At 36.4% G+C, this 18,906-nt stretch overlaps 3 protein-coding genes across 5 annotated transcripts in view; 2 read left to right on the top strand and 1 right to left on the bottom strand.

Moving 5' to 3' along the window:
- LOC132187653 (vacuolar protein sorting-associated protein, putative (DUF1162)) overlaps positions 1-940 on the top strand; it is a 40,952-nt gene extending 40,012 nt beyond the window's left edge. For both annotated transcript variants that reach the window (XM_088517092.1, XM_059602041.2), the window contains one exon: positions 503-940. In XM_088517092.1, coding sequence (XP_088373218.1) covers positions 503-838 — 336 coding nt within the window. In that variant the 3' untranslated portion in view covers positions 839-940. The remainder of the gene's footprint in view (positions 1-502) is intronic.
- Positions 941-5,142: 4,202 nt separating this feature from the next.
- Positions 5,143-8,059, bottom strand: LOC132187190 (UDP-N-acetylmuramoyl-L-alanyl-D-glutamate-2, 6-diaminopimelate ligase). Its single transcript, XM_059601410.2, has 5 exons — positions 7,914-8,059; positions 7,782-7,834; positions 5,790-5,966; positions 5,622-5,702; positions 5,143-5,517 (listed from the first exon to the last, which is right to left on the bottom strand). Exons 1-5 carry the CDS (start codon positions 7,968-7,970, stop codon positions 5,349-5,351), a joined length of 537 nt encoding a protein of 178 aa, XP_059457393.1. The 5' UTR covers positions 7,971-8,059; the 3' UTR covers positions 5,143-5,348.
- Positions 8,060-13,093: 5,034 nt separating this feature from the next.
- LOC132187294 (Protein kinase superfamily protein) lies at positions 13,094-17,983 on the top strand. Of its 2 annotated transcripts, none has more exons than XM_059601559.2 (4): positions 13,094-13,602; positions 13,758-14,510; positions 16,010-16,084; positions 16,549-17,983. In XM_059601559.2, the coding sequence occupies exons 1-4, from the start codon at positions 13,578-13,580 to the stop codon at positions 17,817-17,819; spliced, it is 2,124 nt and encodes a 707-aa protein (XP_059457542.2). In that variant the 5' UTR covers positions 13,094-13,577; the 3' UTR covers positions 17,820-17,983. The 2 variants fall into 2 exon arrangements, with proteins under 2 accessions (XP_059457542.2, XP_059457544.2); XM_059601561.2 differs by having other exon boundaries at positions 13,095-13,453.
- Positions 17,984-18,906: the final 923 nt, after the last annotated feature.

Genomic DNA, 18,906 nt, shown 5'->3' with positions numbered 1-18,906 from the left:
CTGGTCTCCTCTGCAATATCATCATCTTAATTTATAATTTTATATGCCATGGATCTAGTTGCAAAAACTCTTGTACTGAACAATCTTCTATGAATAATACTATTTTTCACTCATTTATCACACCAGTTGATGTGACATATTTTTTTAAGTAGATGACATGAAAAACCACTTAAAAGGCGGCACATCGGCCTGTATAAAATAGGCCAGCATGAAGAGTAGTATTAGTCATCTTCTAAGTATTCATCATTTTGTGGTGTCCTAGCAAATGCCTCGTTTTTATCTAAAATTTTGACATAGAAGAGACAATGTATAGAACCCATTACAGACGTTGGACTTTGGTGAGTATGTATATGTTGATATCTCCTGATGTTTCCTTTTTAGGCTGCCAGTAGATTTTTAATTTATGATTAGTATTGAAAACCTTTCGATGTGGTGGTGATAAATGTTCACAAAAGTTCCAAATCCATTCAAGATAACTTAGCGGGGGAATGTTTGCCCACAGGAATGGAAAATCGGACCGACATTGCAGACATTGTGTGAACACGTATTCGTGAGTTTTGCAATCCGCACACTAAGAAAGCACGCTGATAAGTTTATGGCTAACATCAAATGGAAAGGAGAGTCGGAAAGCGACAATGACAAGGCACTTGTCCCTGCAAACCCCAGTGGAGCCAAACAGAAGGCAAAATTCCTCTGGAAATGGGGGATTGGCAAGTTTGTGTTGTCAGGCATTGTGGCATACATCGATGGACGGTTATGTCGTGGTATTCCTAATCCTGTAGCACGACGGATTGTGAGCGGATTTTTGTTGAGTTTTCTTAGCAATGATAATGAATAAACTAATGTACATAAATAGCTTTTTTCTTCGTTAAGGGTGTTAAAGGCTGACACACAAAGCTTGGCATAATAACGTAGTCACACAGCTCCCAACTTCATTCCTGCATTGTTTGTTTATGACCTTTGGCTCGATTTGGAACCTTAATCCTTTACGCCTTTTTTTTCCCTTCTATTTAGAAAGTCAAATTTCTTTCTTCACCTTTAAATTTCTTTTACTTTTATGTAAGATCAATCCATTCATTTTTCCTTCAAAAAAGGTTTGCCAAATTTATTTTGTCTTTTGTTTTCCGGTATCAAGTGAAAGACATGAACAAAACACTCCTTAAAAAAAAAAAAAATCAGAAGTAAAGTAAATCAAGAAACTTATGATGAAAGCACATTATTGTGTGCTGCATTGACAATACTAGGGGCATTTCAAAAATGTCAAGTGTAGTAGCCTTGGTTAATATGGGGAATACCTTTATAGCCCTATTAACCCATTTGCCCCCAATAGATAATTTATTTCGGGTCACCAACCAAGCAATAAAGTAATGTATTGGGATTGATTTAAATTGCCCTAATAATAGCAGTCTCAAGGGACTAGTTGAAGGTCCAATTTTAGTTAAAGAAAGTCACATCGAGTTTAAATTTTTAATGCTGTCCTGGCCCCTCGGTTCGTATCCAAAACAACTGCTGCTGCCCACTGTTTTTCACTTGGGAACACACATATCAGCCCATTGGTTAATTTGGTTGGGACCATTGGGGTCTCTCTCTACTATTTCCAAATTCCACTCTTATTAGGACATGCCAGTGGGCTTATGGGCAATTGGCAGCTTGTACAATCTGTTTAATCTCTGGATTTGGCATGTAATTATTCTTTCATCATTATTATTATTATAATAATATTTTTGGCCATGAGAAGATACCGGTGGGGATAGAGGGCGACCTCCAATTGCTCGTTTCTTGCCGTCTTCAAAATCAAGTCATGTATTTTGTCACTATGAAAGAGAGAATAATCAGTGACTAATCACAGTAGGCCAAAAAATGGACTCTCACGGATTGTTTGCGCTTTGATACAACGTGAAAATCCGAGCCAGAACGATGAAAAGAGAAAGAAAAAAAAAGAAAAAAAAAACAAGCTATATATATATATGCAGACAATTGGGAGACAGATTCTGTGTTTACTTCAATTCCATTGATGTGATAGCATTGATATGGAAAGTAGTAATCCTGCACAACACGTATGGTATAGGTTCTCGATGAACTCCAGCTATGAGATTCGTTTGATAAACGATTTTGTTTTGGTATTGGTTTAATACTGTAACAAAACATGATTGATGTGAACAAAAAGTAAGAATATTTTTTTTTAAGTGAAAAAGTAAGAATATTATGTATAAAAAAAATAAAAAAAATTTTGTTTTGTAGTAATTTTTTTTATTTGAATAATAATAAAAAATGATTGATATGATGTAAAAAAGTAAAAGAATATTAAAAAAATAAAAAGGTGAAATGAACAGTATATTGCCAAAACCATCAAAAAACCGTTTGTCAAACAAGGCCATGGTTTCTATGTTTGGTATTGGGTTTCTTTCTTTGTTTGGCTAATTTCCTTAACAGCCTATAATCTCTTAATAAAGTGCAATAACCACTAAAATCAGTGCTTTTAGATATTTGCACATATCCTATCTTTTTGCTTTTTCATTCTTTAATATCTTCCAAGTAAGATAAACTATTTGTTCCGATATTATTATTCTCTGCCTAATTTTGATAATTTCATTTTGAATTTCTAGTGTGATGAAAACACACCTACACCAAATAACTGGCGTTCAATTGAAACAAATAGTGATTGATATTTCATTATTAGTTTTAAACTAGTCCTCTCTTTTGCCTCACAATACCCACTTGGCAATTTGATTTGTCTGCACATTTCCCTCTTCCTAATATGATTTAGAAAAAAATAAATAAATAAATTATATTTATCCTCCTCTAATTGCCACCATATTTGTAACATTTCTTCCCAATATTTTAATTTTTGTAATGTCTTTTACAGTCTACAATTAACATCTCAGAAAGAAAAAAAGAAAAAAAAGAAAAAAGAAATCCACCGTACCATTTTTCAAAAAATAAAATGAAAAGAATATGTTGAAAATGAAGGCTATCTGTTTGTCCCCTCAAATTAATCCACCATGGATCGGCCTATGTATGATGCGGGGAAAAGAATTCAGCGGTCCAACGACTTTGAAGAAAGGCAAATATATATATATAATAAAGTATTTTTAAATTTTTAATGTCCCCTGAAAATTTGAAGAGAATTTTGATATAAATTGTTGTGCTTATCAAATAACAAGGGGCCGGCAAAGGACCGCTTGAGCCCACCAATTTCCGTTTTAACAACCTAAAAACCACGGGTTTGAGAACCCTGAAAAGCCCAAAAACCGCTATGGAAAGCAAGAAAACAAAACCCTCTGGCTATAAATAAATAAAAAGGATGATCCCCTTTCCCCTGCACTGCACACTTGAGTTCCTTTCCTCGTGAATTAAAAATGTCATTCGTGGTTTCCCAAGTCCAGATTTCAGTCTCAGAGACCGAGAAGGTGAGGCTGGATCATGCAGAAGATCAGAGAGAGTCCGAGTCAGAGACACTTGGTCCCATCTCAAGCCAACTCCACCTAAAGCAATCACCTCGCGCCTTGGACAAACAAGCTGTCCTCCGACGTATCCGCCACCATAAGAGCTTGAACAAGCTCAGAGGAGCTTTCCAAGCTCTGGTTACCAGCTCAGGACAGGCCAACAAACCCTCAATTCTGGACCACAACTGGCTCAACCCAGATGACGCTTTCTCCTCCCCATAACTCACAACTGCCTGCCTGCTAGTGCTGCCATATATATATATTACTAGTGCTAGGAATGGTGAGACCCCAGAAGTGCTAGGATTTTGTATAGGCAGAGGGATTGTATTCTACTGCTGTTGATGCATGTAAATTGATCTATCATCTATGTTTCTTGGAAGTAAAAACAACTTCTACACCACTTTTGCCAACATGCATGAACAGAAACTATGTGGTAATTAATAAGACCATAATTTCCTTGCTTTCATTTATAGAAATATTTATTTTATTTGCAGTAGCATTTCTCCATGTGGAGGATTAAATGTTTAAGTTTAGATCGTTTAATTTTGTTTCAGTTACAAGTCTAGTTTGAGCTATAATCGATAACATATCCAGTTTGCTTTTACTTTTTTCAAAAAATTTGTGCTAATTATAGTTAATCAGTTATTAGTAAGATAATATATAGCTCGATTTAATTAGATAAACTAATTTTTATTGCTAAAATTAGGTCCCTTTACCGATTCGAAAGGGTCCATAACCATATGGCCCCTTACTTCACGCACCAGCCAAGTCGTTCTAGGTTGTCCAATAACATTCTCTCATTTGTTAGCTTAACCCACAAGGGTATACAAGCAATATAACATGAGTAGCCAGGGTCATCCAATCATCTGTGCTCTGTCAAAGTCTGACGTGGTATTTTTTAATTAAAAAATATTTTTATTCTAGAAATCAATCTCTCTCTCTCTCTTCACCCAAATTCGTAACCACCTCCCCTGCTCATCTCTGTCTGCTCTCTTCCCACAAAACTCTTTCAACTCCCCTTCTCTCTTTCTCCTCTCTCCTCTTTCCTCTTTCTCCTCTTTACAAATTTTACAGCCAGATTAATGTGTTGGCAGCATCTAATTTTCAGGATCTTGAGTTGCAAATGACAATGCAAAATTATAGCAAATTGCAAATGGCAATGCCACGAAAAGGAGATGAAATTACAACATTATCATCATTAACTAAACTTTGAAGCAATCTTTTTTTTTTTTTTTAATTGAAGAAGAAAGATGTTATAAGGGAAATCCAAATTTGAGTTATTAGCACCAAATTTAGGATGATCGAATCCCTTTTGAGTGATACTATCCCTAAAGGATTAACCTTCCACCATTCGATTTTAGTTTTGAATCCAAAAATAAATTTTGATACATTAGAACCTAAATATTAACTCATAAAAATTTAACTAACAAAAAAAAATAACAATTTATTATTATTATTATTATTATTTTTTAATATTTGGCCGACGCTAGGCTGCCTCAATTTAGCAGCCGCATAGCACAGCCCATATAACATAAAGATATAACCGGAAAAAAAAAAAAAAAAAAAAAAAAAAAAAAAAAAAATCAGCTAATATAGAATGAATAGCATTGGAGATAAAATAAAAAATAAAAAAACCACACATTTCTGTTAAGAGTTTGGTCTGTAAAAAAAAAAAAAAAAAACCATGGAGACAAAATAATTGGAAGAACACATATTATTAGATTCAAGTTAGGCTGAATCTCTGACCCCCACTATGTTAAGCAATGTGATTACTCGCACTAAATTGGAATTCGCAACAAAATTTTACTTTGAATTGTTCGTCAGAACAATGAAACATGCGGAGAAGACGACTATGGTATCAGTACAACAGACTAATAACAAATTGACATAATAAATAATTTGTCACTTCTTATTAATCAAGCCAGAATTTGAAAGGAGACGTAATGCTTGGTTGGAATTGGTTAAAACCGCAGATGACCTCGATACCTCCATTTTCCTTTTCTTCAAGAACTCTAAGGAATTCTGCAAGCACTGAGCAGGTCTCATTTCCTTCAAAATAATAGTTTCTACCCTGCAAAAATCACCAATTCAAGAAAAAAAATTATTCCTTTTTGAAAGAAATTGTGAACCCAGAAAGAAATCTTTTCCATCAGTTTGGAAGGCAGAGCTCCTCACCCCAAGGTTTTGGGTTTTTTCTTTCTTTTGGTGGGCTTTACCTCAGGCTTCTCATCCTCCGAGTCTGATAAGAAAACTTTTCTGCAGATAGATCATACCCTTTTTTGTCAGGATCTTAATACAAATTCACACACACATGCAAACCAAGAGAGAAGAGATGGATCATACTTCTCACGAGCTGCAATCACTTTAACAATGTCATCTGGAAGCATCCCCTCATTACCCACAGACTCTTGCTGCATTTCATCTTCCACTGCATCTTGGATACTTTCACCTTTTCTAGATGGTCGTGGAGTTAACTTTTGGGCCCATAGCCTACGACGTTCTTTTTTTTCACGGACAACCCTAAATTGAGGAAGTTCTGTCAATCAATGTATTTGCATGCATTTACTAATATTTTTAATAGCTTTCAGAACCACCATCAAAATGCTAAATATACATGTAAATGATAAAGTCTAAAATTCAGTCAAAGTGGGGGTGCGAGGGATCAAGATTTGCTAGAATCTGCTTGCAGGCCTTAACTGCATTATTTACTTTTTCATCTACACATAATTGCACCAACATGTAACTTCTCATATATGTTGACCACCAGTTTGACAACTACTCAAATTCATTGCTCTTTGTGGGTAGTCGGGTACACAACCTCCGCAAGTTTGTTGTGTGAGTTGTGAGAGGGAGCTTAGTTCCCTTCTAGACGTGTCATGGAATTGTTATTTTCATATTCAGCTTTTGAAGATTAATAGGGCACGCAAACCACAAACAATTGAAAATATACCCCCTCTCTCTACTATCTATTCCTTGTAATTCTGTGGGGAGCCAGGTATCATAAAAATGTACAGTTTTCCCAAAAACGTCCATTAACATTGCCACAATGTTGGCTTAGGCTTCAGACCATTCAAAGATGACACCTAACTATTTGAACTTAACACCCATCCGCCTCCATAGATCCAGCCACATAACTCCTAATGCTTGAGATATTCCCACTATCTTTTAGAAGTTCAATTTCAACGCAGCCTTGTCATCCAATACAGGGCTTTCATGTTCCTCAATTCTGCAACATAACGCCTTATCTCTTTTCCTATTCTTTTTTTATCATCCAAACCTTGTTCTACCCATAAACACTAGACTGTAACAAATGACCATTAGAGTGACAATGGATTCCCTAGTTCTAACATCTATGTTCCACAAGAACATCATAAAGAACCTCACAGTAACAGCAACCTTTAGAAGCATTGCCTTGACAGTCCACAAAGTCACCCAAGTAAGCTTAAAACTTTATAAAAAGAAGCCGACTTCGTAGCAAACTATTTAGCAAAGACAGCATCTAAATTGCAAAAAGAAATCACGCCAACTGGGCATCCAAGAAAAGTAACAATGTACCAGAAAATTACTTAGCCCAAGAACACTCACAAACTGAACTTATTCTTTAACAGTAGCACATAAATTTTTCTAAAACAAATTTCAAGCATTTGAGACTTAGAGCTATAAAAAGCCAGCAACTTCAAAATCAAACACATTTCAGCAAAGTTTATATTCATTGATATCCAGAAGACTATTTATGTAACGAAGCGCTAGCCACATCTGCGCTATCACTATGAAATGATTAGTCAAGTTGCAATGAGATTTAGAGCTCGTTCAAATAACTTATAAAATTCAGTCTCATTTAATAAGAAATCAATGCAAGACTTAGCATCCATGAGCTCCACTCTATGTGGGCAACTAATCTTCCCAATGTGGGACTGGAATCTTACAATCTCCTCCCATTAAATTTATGACGTCTTTGCCAGAACAGAAGACGCCAACCATCTGCATTCCAAAAGTTTTAGTCAAGTTGCAATTAAAACTCCCTAAAATTTCTTATAAAGCTCAGTCTCACCTAGCAAGTGAACCGACGATATGAGACTTAGCACCATGACCATGAGTACCTTTATAATCTCCTGGCTATATATAAGCTATTCATCTTCCCATCGTGGTACCGGAGGTTATTGTAAAAGCGATTTTTCTATCCTAAGCCAAAAATCACTTTTGGCCTCAGCTCAGATAAAATCCTTTCATAAAAAGCTACAAGCCTTGTAATAAACCAGCCAAACAGAACCTAAATACATGAAAGCGCCGTTTGGTGACGGAGACAAAGACAGAGGGAGCAGAAACCAAACAAACCTGGCCTTATTTTCTCTCTCGATTTTCTTTATATCCTCGTGTTGTTCCTTAGCCTGCAAAACAGCAAATTTAAGAAAACAAAAATATGCGACTTTCATTAATAAATTTCTTGAAACAGCTTTAGAGCTTAACCTGATCGGCTGTCAATTCCTCGGGTGCCTCCAAATCGCTATCTTCTCTATCCGACATAACTATCTATCTATCTGCTTCAGATTTCCTCGGTTCTGGTGAAATTTGAGGTCTAGGGTTTAAGGTGCCAAAGCGACGGGGTTGTTTGTTTTGGGCGTTCAGTTCAGGATCCAACTTAGATGGGTTGGGCTAGGCCATGGTGAACCTAAGCCGAAGTTGTCTTTTTTAGGCCTCTATTGGGCCGAGATGAAATTTCCAGCCCAAAATAAAGGTCTATCTAATAGAGAGGGGTGATTTTGGCCTTAAAATACAGGAAAGCAATTTTTTGGTAAAACTCCACTCTGATTATGGTTTAAGAACTTTTTTTTTTTTTTTTTTGACAGTAATAAGTCTTTAATATTGCTGTTATAATATTTATTAAATGACTAAAGTTCTTATTTTATATCAATATAGATTTTTAGACAACTGTCTATTTATTATGGTTTTAGGGTAAATGCCCTTAAACCTTATCATGAATTTATTTTTTACTTAAACCTCTCGAGATGCCCTTAAAAATTATTAAAAAAAAAATTAAAAACAACTAAAAGCCACATGCGTGACACATTTATCCAATTTGACAAAAAAAAAAATTAATGGAGGTTGTTAGCCATAACGAAATAGCAGTTAAAGAGAGGTAAGTGTCACTTTTTAAAGTTTGATGATCTAAGAACAGTTGAACGGGAGTGACACTCTTGGAAGGTCGGAGTGAAGAAGGGTGGTCTCTAGACTCTCTACCCTCCACTTGGATTCATCTTCTCTCAATAAAACGACATGCCTTGATGCCTGCACAAATTTGACGACATTATACCATATTTGGTTATATGCAGCATCTCAGCTGGTTCTTTCCCAGATATTGAACAGATATTCTCTCTCTGTCATTGGTCCGAAGCATTTGAAAATTGTTTGTGAGCCTTGTCAGCTCAACGTACAAAAGCAAAGCAGTTATGTTTCCAAATTTTGATCGTGTCTCATCTCCTCCTTTAGAGCTCATTCACACCCATATATATTTGGTCCGGTTCCATAAAGTCCTTGAGTGGTTGGTTGGCACTTGCCAGCATATTATGCTTTATTTATTTATTTGTGAAATTTAATTAAGACATTAATTAGTTGAAAACTATATAGTTTTCACGTCAAATAAAGAAATTGCAATCATGGTGGTGAAGTGAATATAAAGTTAAAGCATGTCGTTTATATTACGTCTTGCCTCCTACCTTCCAAGAATGTCACTCCCGTTCCCGTTGGTTAACAAATTAAAGTAATGGGAATCCGTAAGTACAACAAACTAGCTATAGTGTCACTTTTTTCTCCTATTTTTCATCTATATTATTGATTTCATATTTAATTATCATATCTTATACAAAAGACATTTATATTGAGTCAAAAAGAGGGAAAAAAAAGATGCCCGACTACACGAGGTGGTCCGTTAAAGAGGGATTTGTCCAATAACGTGGGAAGAAAGTGGAGCTAGCTAGTACATATTGAAGTCAAGCGTATTATTCGCACATGCCCTGTTACTGTTTTGGTCTGCATATATAGAAGACTGAGTAAAAAGGTTTGCTTTTGGTGGCCCAAATTATAAGAAAATGATGTACGTGGGGAGCGATGTTGTTGTCTCCATTTTATCCACGTAATGTTTGAAGGCAAGCAGACCGAAACTCAAATTCTGGTGCCGAATTTAATTTCACTTAGGATTGGTGACCAATAATACCGAATTCCCCCCATATATCCGGCTCCTTCCCTTGCTATTTTCTTGATTGGAATTGAAGGAAAGTAATTTACACAACCAAAAGGCAGCTCCCTGGATGCATCATGCATTCCCCCAAACCCATGTGCTAATCTTAAACAAACAACATATTTCACTTTCCTTTCCCCTTTTCCCCCATTTGAATATATATATATATATTTTGCAAAAAAGAACATATAATACCTCGGACAGTCCAAGGAACACTTAGTCACTTGCTCGTTGTTCTGTTATTTACATTGGTAAGCTATCCCTTCACTTTCTTGCTAATGTTTCTTCGAAGTGAAGAAGGCCCCGAAAATCTCTATACTATTCTTTTTTTCCTAATATAATATTTATGCCAACATAAACTGCGAGAAAGTGACCCGAGATGTGATGCTTGGACACGTGCAATTGATGCCTTGCTTTTTCCTAGTGGCAAAGAATTCAAACATGTTATTAATTACTCCAAAAGAATACTTGGAGTTAATTTTCATGTAGATTTTGTGTAGTATATGTTTGTATGCAAGACTTTGTACGCCCTCGTAGAAGTAGGCAGACCTATTTTTCATTTTTGTAACGTTTAATGGATTAAAGAGAGATTAACTTCCAGTAATTTCAGGTGAGTGGTGAGGGTGTTAGGTAAATCTCCATGCAATTACTTTCCTCTTTTTGTGACAGAATTTAATATTAATAATGCGGTACTACTCGGTAGGCAATTGGATTACGATGAAATTTGTCATGCAAATTTTTTCGTCTTCAAAATACAATCAATGATGGCCATGAATAAATCAGCAATGGCGCCTGTCATTTTCCGGCATCCCGCGTCCCACTTGCTTGCTTCCCAACGGTCAAGTAATACTGCTTTGTCGTTTAGGCTTAATCAAACCCCTCTCACACTTTCAAATATATATATATATATATATATATATATATATATATTTCTTCTAACTGGAATATGCTACCTATGGATTTGGCTATGAAAATACTTATACGATGTTTTTTAGGGACAGAAATTTCCTATGTTGAAGAGTAAAAAGAAGAAGAAGAAGAAAAAAAAATTAAAGCATCACATATGCACCTAAAATCCCCCCAAGAAAATAACCTACCGTTTCAAAAGGTTGTTGTACCAATTCCAGCGACAGAATATATATGGTTCTCCTTCTTCACCGACTTTTAAAGTCCATCTTATGAAGTACGTAAACCAATTGGAAATTTCCAATTGGATGGATATATACCTACGTGATTACTATTTTGACACGTTTATATCATATGTACTCCATCAATCTTCTTCAATGGACGTTATAATATTATCTAGCCTAGCTAGCTCTAACAAATAATTATTACATCATACCATGTTAGAATGTTGAAAATCAAGGCCACCAACCATAAAGTGACCGAACAGTACAAGTTTCAAGCCATAGAGTGGATTAGGAGTCCTTGCAATTGCTTGTACGGATTGTAATCAGTCCATGCAAATAATTTAGAAAGGGTTTCAATGTAACTCACGTGATTGAGTAATTTTGAGTTGTTCAAGCACTGTTGCTAAACAAGTGGGTCTTTCATCAAGACTCTCTTTCGTGCAGAGGTTGGACAAACTGCAATACGATTGACGAATTATGACAAATCCCTGGAACTTGTAGCCCCCAATCTCCAAATCTGTACCACCTTTTGGTTTAATTCTCTGTAATACACATTATCATTTTCTTCTTAGAAAATTTCGACTTCCTTATAATTGTATCATAATTAGCGTCTTTGTTTTGGAACATAAAGAGGAAAGTGAGACCTTATTACCTTATTCTTTACGGCAAACGGACCGCATAGAAAGGGCCAAAAGGCAGTGGCCAGTGGGTCATATAAGAAAGGGACTAGAGTAAGGAAAAAAAAAAAAAAAAACCCAAAAACTTGTGTCGAACAAATTAACAGCAGTGCAATATGACAACAACAATTGCTTTCCAAGAAATTAATTTCTAACAACAAAACATATCAATCAATAAATTGGTTGAGGAATTAGTCAGCTACGTACAAATTATATTGGAATACAGCTTTCTCAAAGAGGAGAAAAAAAAAAAAAAAAAAACTTGTGTCATTGGAGAATTTTACCTGGAAAATACAAATGTCAAGTTGAAACTTGGGATCATTTCGCACATGGGCTTTAATATTATATGTTTTTGGTTTTGACCGAAATAACCCTATTTGATCAAAAGTTTAGAGCTTTCAAATTATTAAAATTCATCCCATTTATATGTCGGTAAATTTACGCACGTACGTAATCCTTCATTTATCACTCAATACTTTCAAAGCCGACAATATTATTCAGCTAACATTGACCTATTCAATTGCATATATATATATATATATATATATATATATATATATTTGGGTATGACAAAAAAATCACTCAGTGGGCGAAGGAGTGATTTTTTTTTTATTATTATTATAAAAAAATCTGATAACCACGGTTTACTTAACCCACGCCAGCTCAGCAGTCACGGACAGTTTGCTAAAAAAATGCTACTGCGTAGCATTACTCACATATATATATATATATATATATATATGCATCACTCGACTTACAATGGTGGGTGGGGTTCATTTATATCTTAAAACATGTTGATGTTTGCCAGTATATAAGAATTGTGCCTTGTCATCTAAGCTCCATGTGCTGGTGCATTTATCTTCCAAAGGTGTGCTGCTGATCTAATTCAGAAAGTCAATTTAATCGGGCATAAATGAGAAAGGTCCGGAAATTCATCGAAAAAGAATCAGTTGACTTTCGAGTCCTGTATATTTCTTAATTGTTCCCGCCACTAGAATAAAGCATTGGGTTCTTCTATTATAATTAGTACTAGCCACAAAAGTCTTGAATCCTCTCTTTTCTACCCTCATTAAATCGGATGCGGTCCTTATTATTAATAGGTGTGGTGAATTGCGTTTGCGTAAGAATAGGTTTAATCTGGTTAATTTTAATTTGATATATTTAATTAAATGAATTAGATTTTTTTTTTTTAATTCATTAATTTTATGTTAAATTTATGTCATATTTACAGGTCTATCAAAAACTAATTAAATGAGTTAAATATTTTAACCATAATTTATTAATTTTATATTAAATTTGAATTAAATTTATAGAACGTGTCAAAATTATCAACCTTAATTAGTGTTGAATTTTATGATATTTGAACCGTCAATATATTAAAAAATTTAAAAAAAAAAAAAAAAAAAATCTGTAGAACCTACCTTCTTCAGACAACTCAAAAAGCAGAATTCACATGTTCGGTACAAGTAAATTTTTCAGTTTTTCTCCGTTAAACTATTCAAATTTTTTAATTTCGTCAACGGAATAATGAGAATCCAATCCCATCAAATCATATATATTATATATATATATAGATTACCCAACAACAGTAGTACGATGCTGTCCACACAACACAAAACTCTGTACAGATCAAACTAATCATAATATCTCGCTGACCTTCAAAGTTCACGAACCCTGGATTCTGTGGGTAAATTATACTCCACTACAGGGGCATTCCTGTACCAACAATCAAGGGTAAGTTCGTCATCTCAGAAACCCCCAATGGACATTATATTCTACGGGTGTCAGACAACTGGACAAGCGTGACAAAGAGGAAGCTTCTTCATCGAAATCACACGGTTTGCCTGTCTTACGTTTTTCTTCTTTCTTCCTCCTCGAGGTTTGATCAGTCAGAAGCAAAGCCATAGACTTTCACAGGGTTAAAGAAAGAGCAAATTACTACGAGCACTGAAGGGGAGTTGAGAGGTAAGTTTCCACCTGACCAAACCCATGGAAATGGAATTAAAAGCTTAGACTCAGATCATTTACTATAAAGAAAAAAAAAAAGAAAAAAAAGACCTCTCTTCTATGAGAGCATTTATTGGGTTTGATGGCCTCCCAACGGCTCCATAAGGGTCAGCTTTTATTTCCTCAATCAATTACCATAATTCCAAGCTAGCTCTTTCTCTCAAACCATACAAATTTTTCATCAAACTCATCAACTATTATTAACTTTCAATCTCAAGCTCGTTGTTTGATATATTTCCTCTGTTCTTTACCTTTTTTGCAGCAGAGAAAGGTGATGATTACTCTGTTTGGCCTAAACCCAGAATGAGAACTGTAATTGTCTCTCTTATTATCACAATTTTCACAGTCTATCCAACCAGAGCCCAAAGTTCAACAGACCGATGCAACACCTCATGTGGAGCTAACACAGTACAGTACCCGTTCGGGTTCTCGGACTCATGCCTGATAAAACTTAACTGCTCCAACAACTACAAAATCCAAATCGGCGAGTTCCAAGTTCAGAACGTAACCTCAGACAGCATCTTCGTGGATTTCCCGCCGATGTGCAAACGAGCGATAGGATCGATCTCACCGCTTTTCAGCAAGAACTTCGCGCCGACGCCGCGGAACAGGCTGCTCCTCCGGGACTGTACCACCAAGCAAAACGATTGTGTCTTGCCCACTAGCTTTGTCCAAGACCAGTTCAACTTGTCGAGCTGCGGGAGCCACAATTTCAGCTGCGCGAAGAGTGTGGAGAGAGTGGATTTCCTGAGCAACCTCAATGGGAGCGCGGGCAACTGCGAGTTCTTGTTCTCGTCGTTCGTGTTCGACTCGCACCCGAACGAATCGGCGGTCTCGCTCACGCTCGAGAGGGTCGAGCTCGGGTGGTGGATCGAAGGGCAGTGCAATTGCTCCGATGATTCGCACTGTGTGATGGTCAATAAAACCGACGGCGGGAGTCGAGGTTTCCGGTGCCAGCAGTGTAGAGACGGGTTTCACGGCGATGGGTACGTAGGTGGTGAGGGTTGCCGGAAAGGTGAGCCAACTAGCCGATTTATTTATTTAGCCGATTTTTTTTTTTTTTTTTTGCTTTTTGTTTGAGATAAAGTAAACGACTGGGTGGGGGGCCTGGGGCGGCGATTGGCCAATTAAAGAAAGACGCGCGAGTTGAATCTCTCCAGTCAAGTCCATGGTCGTACAGTCGCAAGTGGGCTTGGGTATGGGGCTGAATTGACTGAAATAACCATGTTTACTTCATTGAGCATGTGGCAATATAAGTTTTGTGGGGGGCAAATTGGTCCTGATGTCTTTCCTTTTATTTGGGTATGACAAATCAACGGGTTGGTTTTGAACTGAACTAACTTTGTCAATGGCTGCTAGTCATGGCCAATTGGGTCGTGATGATTTTTGTTTATAGATTGATGACAATTTGATTTTGTTAGAGCATTTACATACGACTTACTAAATTTTCTCATCATTTTAGTTAAAAAATTACATTTATTTTTTATTTTAACTACCAATTTTTTTAAAGCTCTCTATTTTCATTATTATACTTAAATATTCTTTGTCAAAGATTTCTTTGTTCTTTGTAAGAAAAAAAAATTGAGAAGAGAGAGAATGATAGAATTTTCTTCTTGTTTCGCATCTGGTGAATGGTGATGCTCACTAAATTTGGTAAGCATTGTAGCAGCTCACCAAATTTTTTGGTAACATAGCTAGTTGGATGTGGGTGGTTTTTCACCCAAATTTGCATCCCTACTTTGGCTAACCAGGTATAAATGCTCTTAGGTCTAGGTTTTATCCCACTCAAAGATTTGGCATAAGTATATTCACAATTGGCTTTTCAAATTGAGTAATGCTACGCTTACAACTATTTTACAACTTTTGACATGTGTTAGCATGTGATTGGAGACACATCGGTCAAAAAAAAACAAACAAAATCATCTTCCAATCACATGATGACATAACTTAAAAGTTGTAAAATAGTTGGGAAGCCTTCGCGCATATAGTTCCTGCAGAGTTGAAGTTGATCTATTTTTGTTTAGGTTATGTCTTGCCAGGCATAATGCATTAAATGTCAAAAGCTATGACTGTTTCTTGTAGCCGTTTGTGGAGTGATTTTAGGGGAAGCACATGTCTAAGCTGGATAGGTTTGGACTTTGATCAAAAAATTCAAAAGGGAGAGATGACTTTGATTACCAGGATTCTAATATCGGTTTTGTCTTTCATTAAACAAATATTCATGATGAAATCTTTCTAACTGTGAATGTGTTTTACTGTTTTAAGGTTTTTTCTAATCTTTTAATAAAGTAATAAGATAGACTTGAAATGAAATATGTAAATAGATAGATTATATTTGAGCTTTTTTTTTTTGGAGGGGGGGGGGGGTGTCTAAATATCTAACAAACATGAAATTCATTTTATAAATCCATAATGCCATGACCCTTTGATGTAACTAAGCTGAAAATTATCGCACTATATTTGAAACTTGATTTGTTTGCTAATCCATTTTTCCATTAATTGGCATGTGATTAGATTCTCATTGCAATCCTTCAAAGTACCTGTCTGGCAAATGTGGAGGCACGACCAGAATTGGTGTTCTCATTGGAGGTAAATCTTCTCTCTTTTACTGGCAGAAACCTACCTATTATGTTAGATTAATGGAAAAAAAAAAAAAAAATTACATCTAGTAGCTCAACTTCTCATCCTCTTCCCCCTCCCCGCCCCCCCCCCCCCCCCCCCCAAAAAAGAAAAAAAAAGGTGAAGATTTCTCTCCATGCGTTTGGTTTGAATTGTTCCCATTGTTTACAATATCAAGAAGCATCAGAAGACTTTCTATCAAATAAACATAAGAGTCCTTACATCCGAGGAGGCTCAAATGAGTCAAATCAATATCTTGATTGTATTAGAACTGCAATGTGGTTCAAGTTCAACCCAAATCACCTTAACTTACACACTGAACGTATGTGAATAATATTTGGTAGGTTTCATACATTTTGGTGATTGTGCTGTGCAGTGTAGTATACCCTAAATATTTTTGAGTTGTAAAATGATCCACATCATTTTGTTTTTAGGGATTGTTGCTGGAGCTTCAGTAATGGCTAGTCTGTTTCTTATCTGTTCCTCTGTTCGGCGCCGTTCCACTTGTTTGAAGAGCCAAATGAGTGCAAAACGCCTCCTATGTGATGCTGCTGGAAACTCCAGTGTTCCTCTGTATCCTTACAAAGAAATAGAAAGAGCTACTAATTGCTTCTCTGAGACACAAATGTTGGGAACAGGGGCCTTTGGCACGGTTTATGCAGGAAAATTTCAAGATGATGAGTTGGTTGCCATAAAAAAGATCAAATATAGAGATACTAACAGTATTGACCAAGTCCTCAATGAGATCAAACTCCTGTCCTCCGTGAGCCACCCAAATCTTGTTCGCCTCTTAGGTTGCTGCATAGAGGAGGGTGAACAGATCCTTGTGTATGAATATATGCCTAATGGAACTCTTGCTCAGCATTTACAAAGAGAGAGGAGCAATGGACTCCCATGGACAACACGGCTCACAATTGCTTCCGAGACTGCTAATGCTATAGCCTATCTCCACTCTGCCATGAACCCACCAATTTATCACAGGGACATCAAATCGAGCAATATATTACTGGATCACAGTTACAAATCAAAAGTAGCTGATTTTGGTCTTTCTAGACTTGGCATGACGGAAATCTCACACATCTCGACTGCCCCACAAGGGACCCCAGGCTATGTTGATCCTCAATACCATCAAAACTTTCATCTCTCTGATAAAAGTGATGTTTACAGTTTCGGGGTTGTTTTAGTGGAGATAATAACTGCATTGAAAGTGGTTGATTTCTCTCGGCCTCAGACTGACGTGAATTTGGCAGCACTTGCTATTGATAGGATTGGGAAGGGTTGTGTAGATGAGATAGTAGATCCTTTCCTAGAGCCAAATAGGGATGCTTGGACACTTTATTCTGTTCACAAGGTTGCTGAGCTTGCATTCAGATGCCTAGCTTTTCATAGTGACATGAGGCCTTCTATGATGGAAGTGGCCGAAGAGCTGGAACACATCAGACGCAGTGGGTGGGCGACATTAGAGGAAAATATATGCATGGCATCTTCAGCGGTATCCTCTTGTTCATCACCACATAATGGAAGTGAGAGGTCATTTGCAGGGGCAGGGAGCCAGAGATCGATTGTTTCAGAGAAGGTGGATGTTCGTCTGGCTTTGATGGAGGAGGTGAAGGATAGCTCCCCTGTTTCTGTGCATGATCCTTGGTTAAGTGAACAGAGTTCTTCACCCTCAACAAACAGCTTGTTGGGCAATGTAGTACGATGATGAGAAAACTGCTTCAATTCTTTGGGTGCTTGCTTAGCTTTCTCTTGTGAATACCATACAAGTATTTTAGAGCTTACGATATATATATATACCATGGAAGGATGTTGAATTTATTACTAAATATTTTGAAGCAGATATAAAGTAACAAGATGAAACTATGATCATGTGATGCTTTCTTTCTGCATGTGTGAAAAAATGAGTCACAAGCTTATGGTAATAGCTAGGAAATATTGAACTGATGGGATAATAAACTGTAGAGTCACAAGAGAAAATAAACTACTCCTACCAACTCGTAGGGTTTTTATTTATTAATCAAAAATACAAATGAGAATAATTATTGATTAAATTCACTAAGACACCATATCCATCCAATCCATAACATATTCATGGTGTTTTCAGCGGGATGTACGTACGTACACGGCTTCGCAGCTATAAATGGCAATTAACGAAACAGGCTTTTTCGTCAAAGTAGCATGATGGTCGGCCGAAGGCTTTTTTAAGTAACGCGCAACACCAACAAGTATCTGCAATCCCACATTTGTTCTCTTGGTTGCAAAATGAAACATGTAATTTGCTGCTCCTAAATACATCAGCTCCCTTACCTAAATCGGCAACGTCATTTCCCCTTTTTCTAGTGCCATCATATTGGTTGCCTGTTGATGTCAAGTTGAGAAAATACAACAATATTGTTACAGTCGGAGACAAACATCTTAGAGAAATCCAAAAGAAATACTTCTTTTTTTTCTTTTTAAGTGTCAAAAGAAATACTTAGAGATGCTTACATTCATAAAGTGCCGCGAGAGTGACCAAAACAATACAGAAAATAGCCAAGCGAGCAGTGGCCATGATGTTTGTGCGAAAAATTGTTTTTGTTTTTTTCGATGAATGCTTACCGAATAACAATTAGGAGGTAGGTTTTTCTATACAACAAAGAAAATCTTATGGGAATTTCAGTTTTTGAAATTTCAGATGCAGGTCGTCTATTTTCCATTTAAGGTTCATTGTTTTGTCATGTTTTCTACTACTAATAAAATAATAAATATTTATTATTTTATTAGTAGTGGGACACGTGATAGAATAATGACCA

The sequence above is a fragment of the Corylus avellana genome, chromosome 6 (assembly GCF_965113065.1).
Source record: "Corylus avellana chromosome 6, dhCorAvel1.hap1.2, whole genome shotgun sequence".
In the NCBI taxonomy this organism is placed as follows: domain Eukaryota; kingdom Viridiplantae; phylum Streptophyta; class Magnoliopsida; order Fagales; family Betulaceae; genus Corylus; species Corylus avellana.
The sequence above is the reverse complement of the archived record's forward strand: the minus strand, read 5'-3'. Positions and strand labels throughout refer to the sequence as shown.

Bases quoted from the DNA above. Each gene is read 5' to 3' on its own strand.
- LOC132187190 (XM_059601410.2), bottom strand. From the start codon at position 7,970: ATGTCGGATAGAGAAGATAGCGATTTGGAGGCACCCGAGGAATTGACA. The intron at 5,967-7,781 runs GTTTGTTTGGTT...TCCTCAATTTAG, and splicing joins GAGAGAGAAAATAAGGCCAG to GGTTGTCCGTGAAAAAAAAG. The intron at 5,518-5,621 runs GTGAGGAGCTCT...TGATTTTTGCAG, and splicing joins AAAAAACCCAAAACCTTGGG to GGTAGAAACTATTATTTTGA.
- LOC132187294 (XM_059601559.2), top strand. From the start codon at position 13,578: ATGGCCTCCCAACGGCTCCATAAGG. The intron at 13,603-13,757 runs GTCAGCTTTTAT...CCTTTTTTGCAG, and splicing joins CTCCCAACGGCTCCATAAGG to CAGAGAAAGGTGATGATTAC. The intron at 14,511-16,009 runs GTGAGCCAACTA...GCATGTGATTAG, and splicing joins TGGTGAGGGTTGCCGGAAAG to ATTCTCATTGCAATCCTTCA.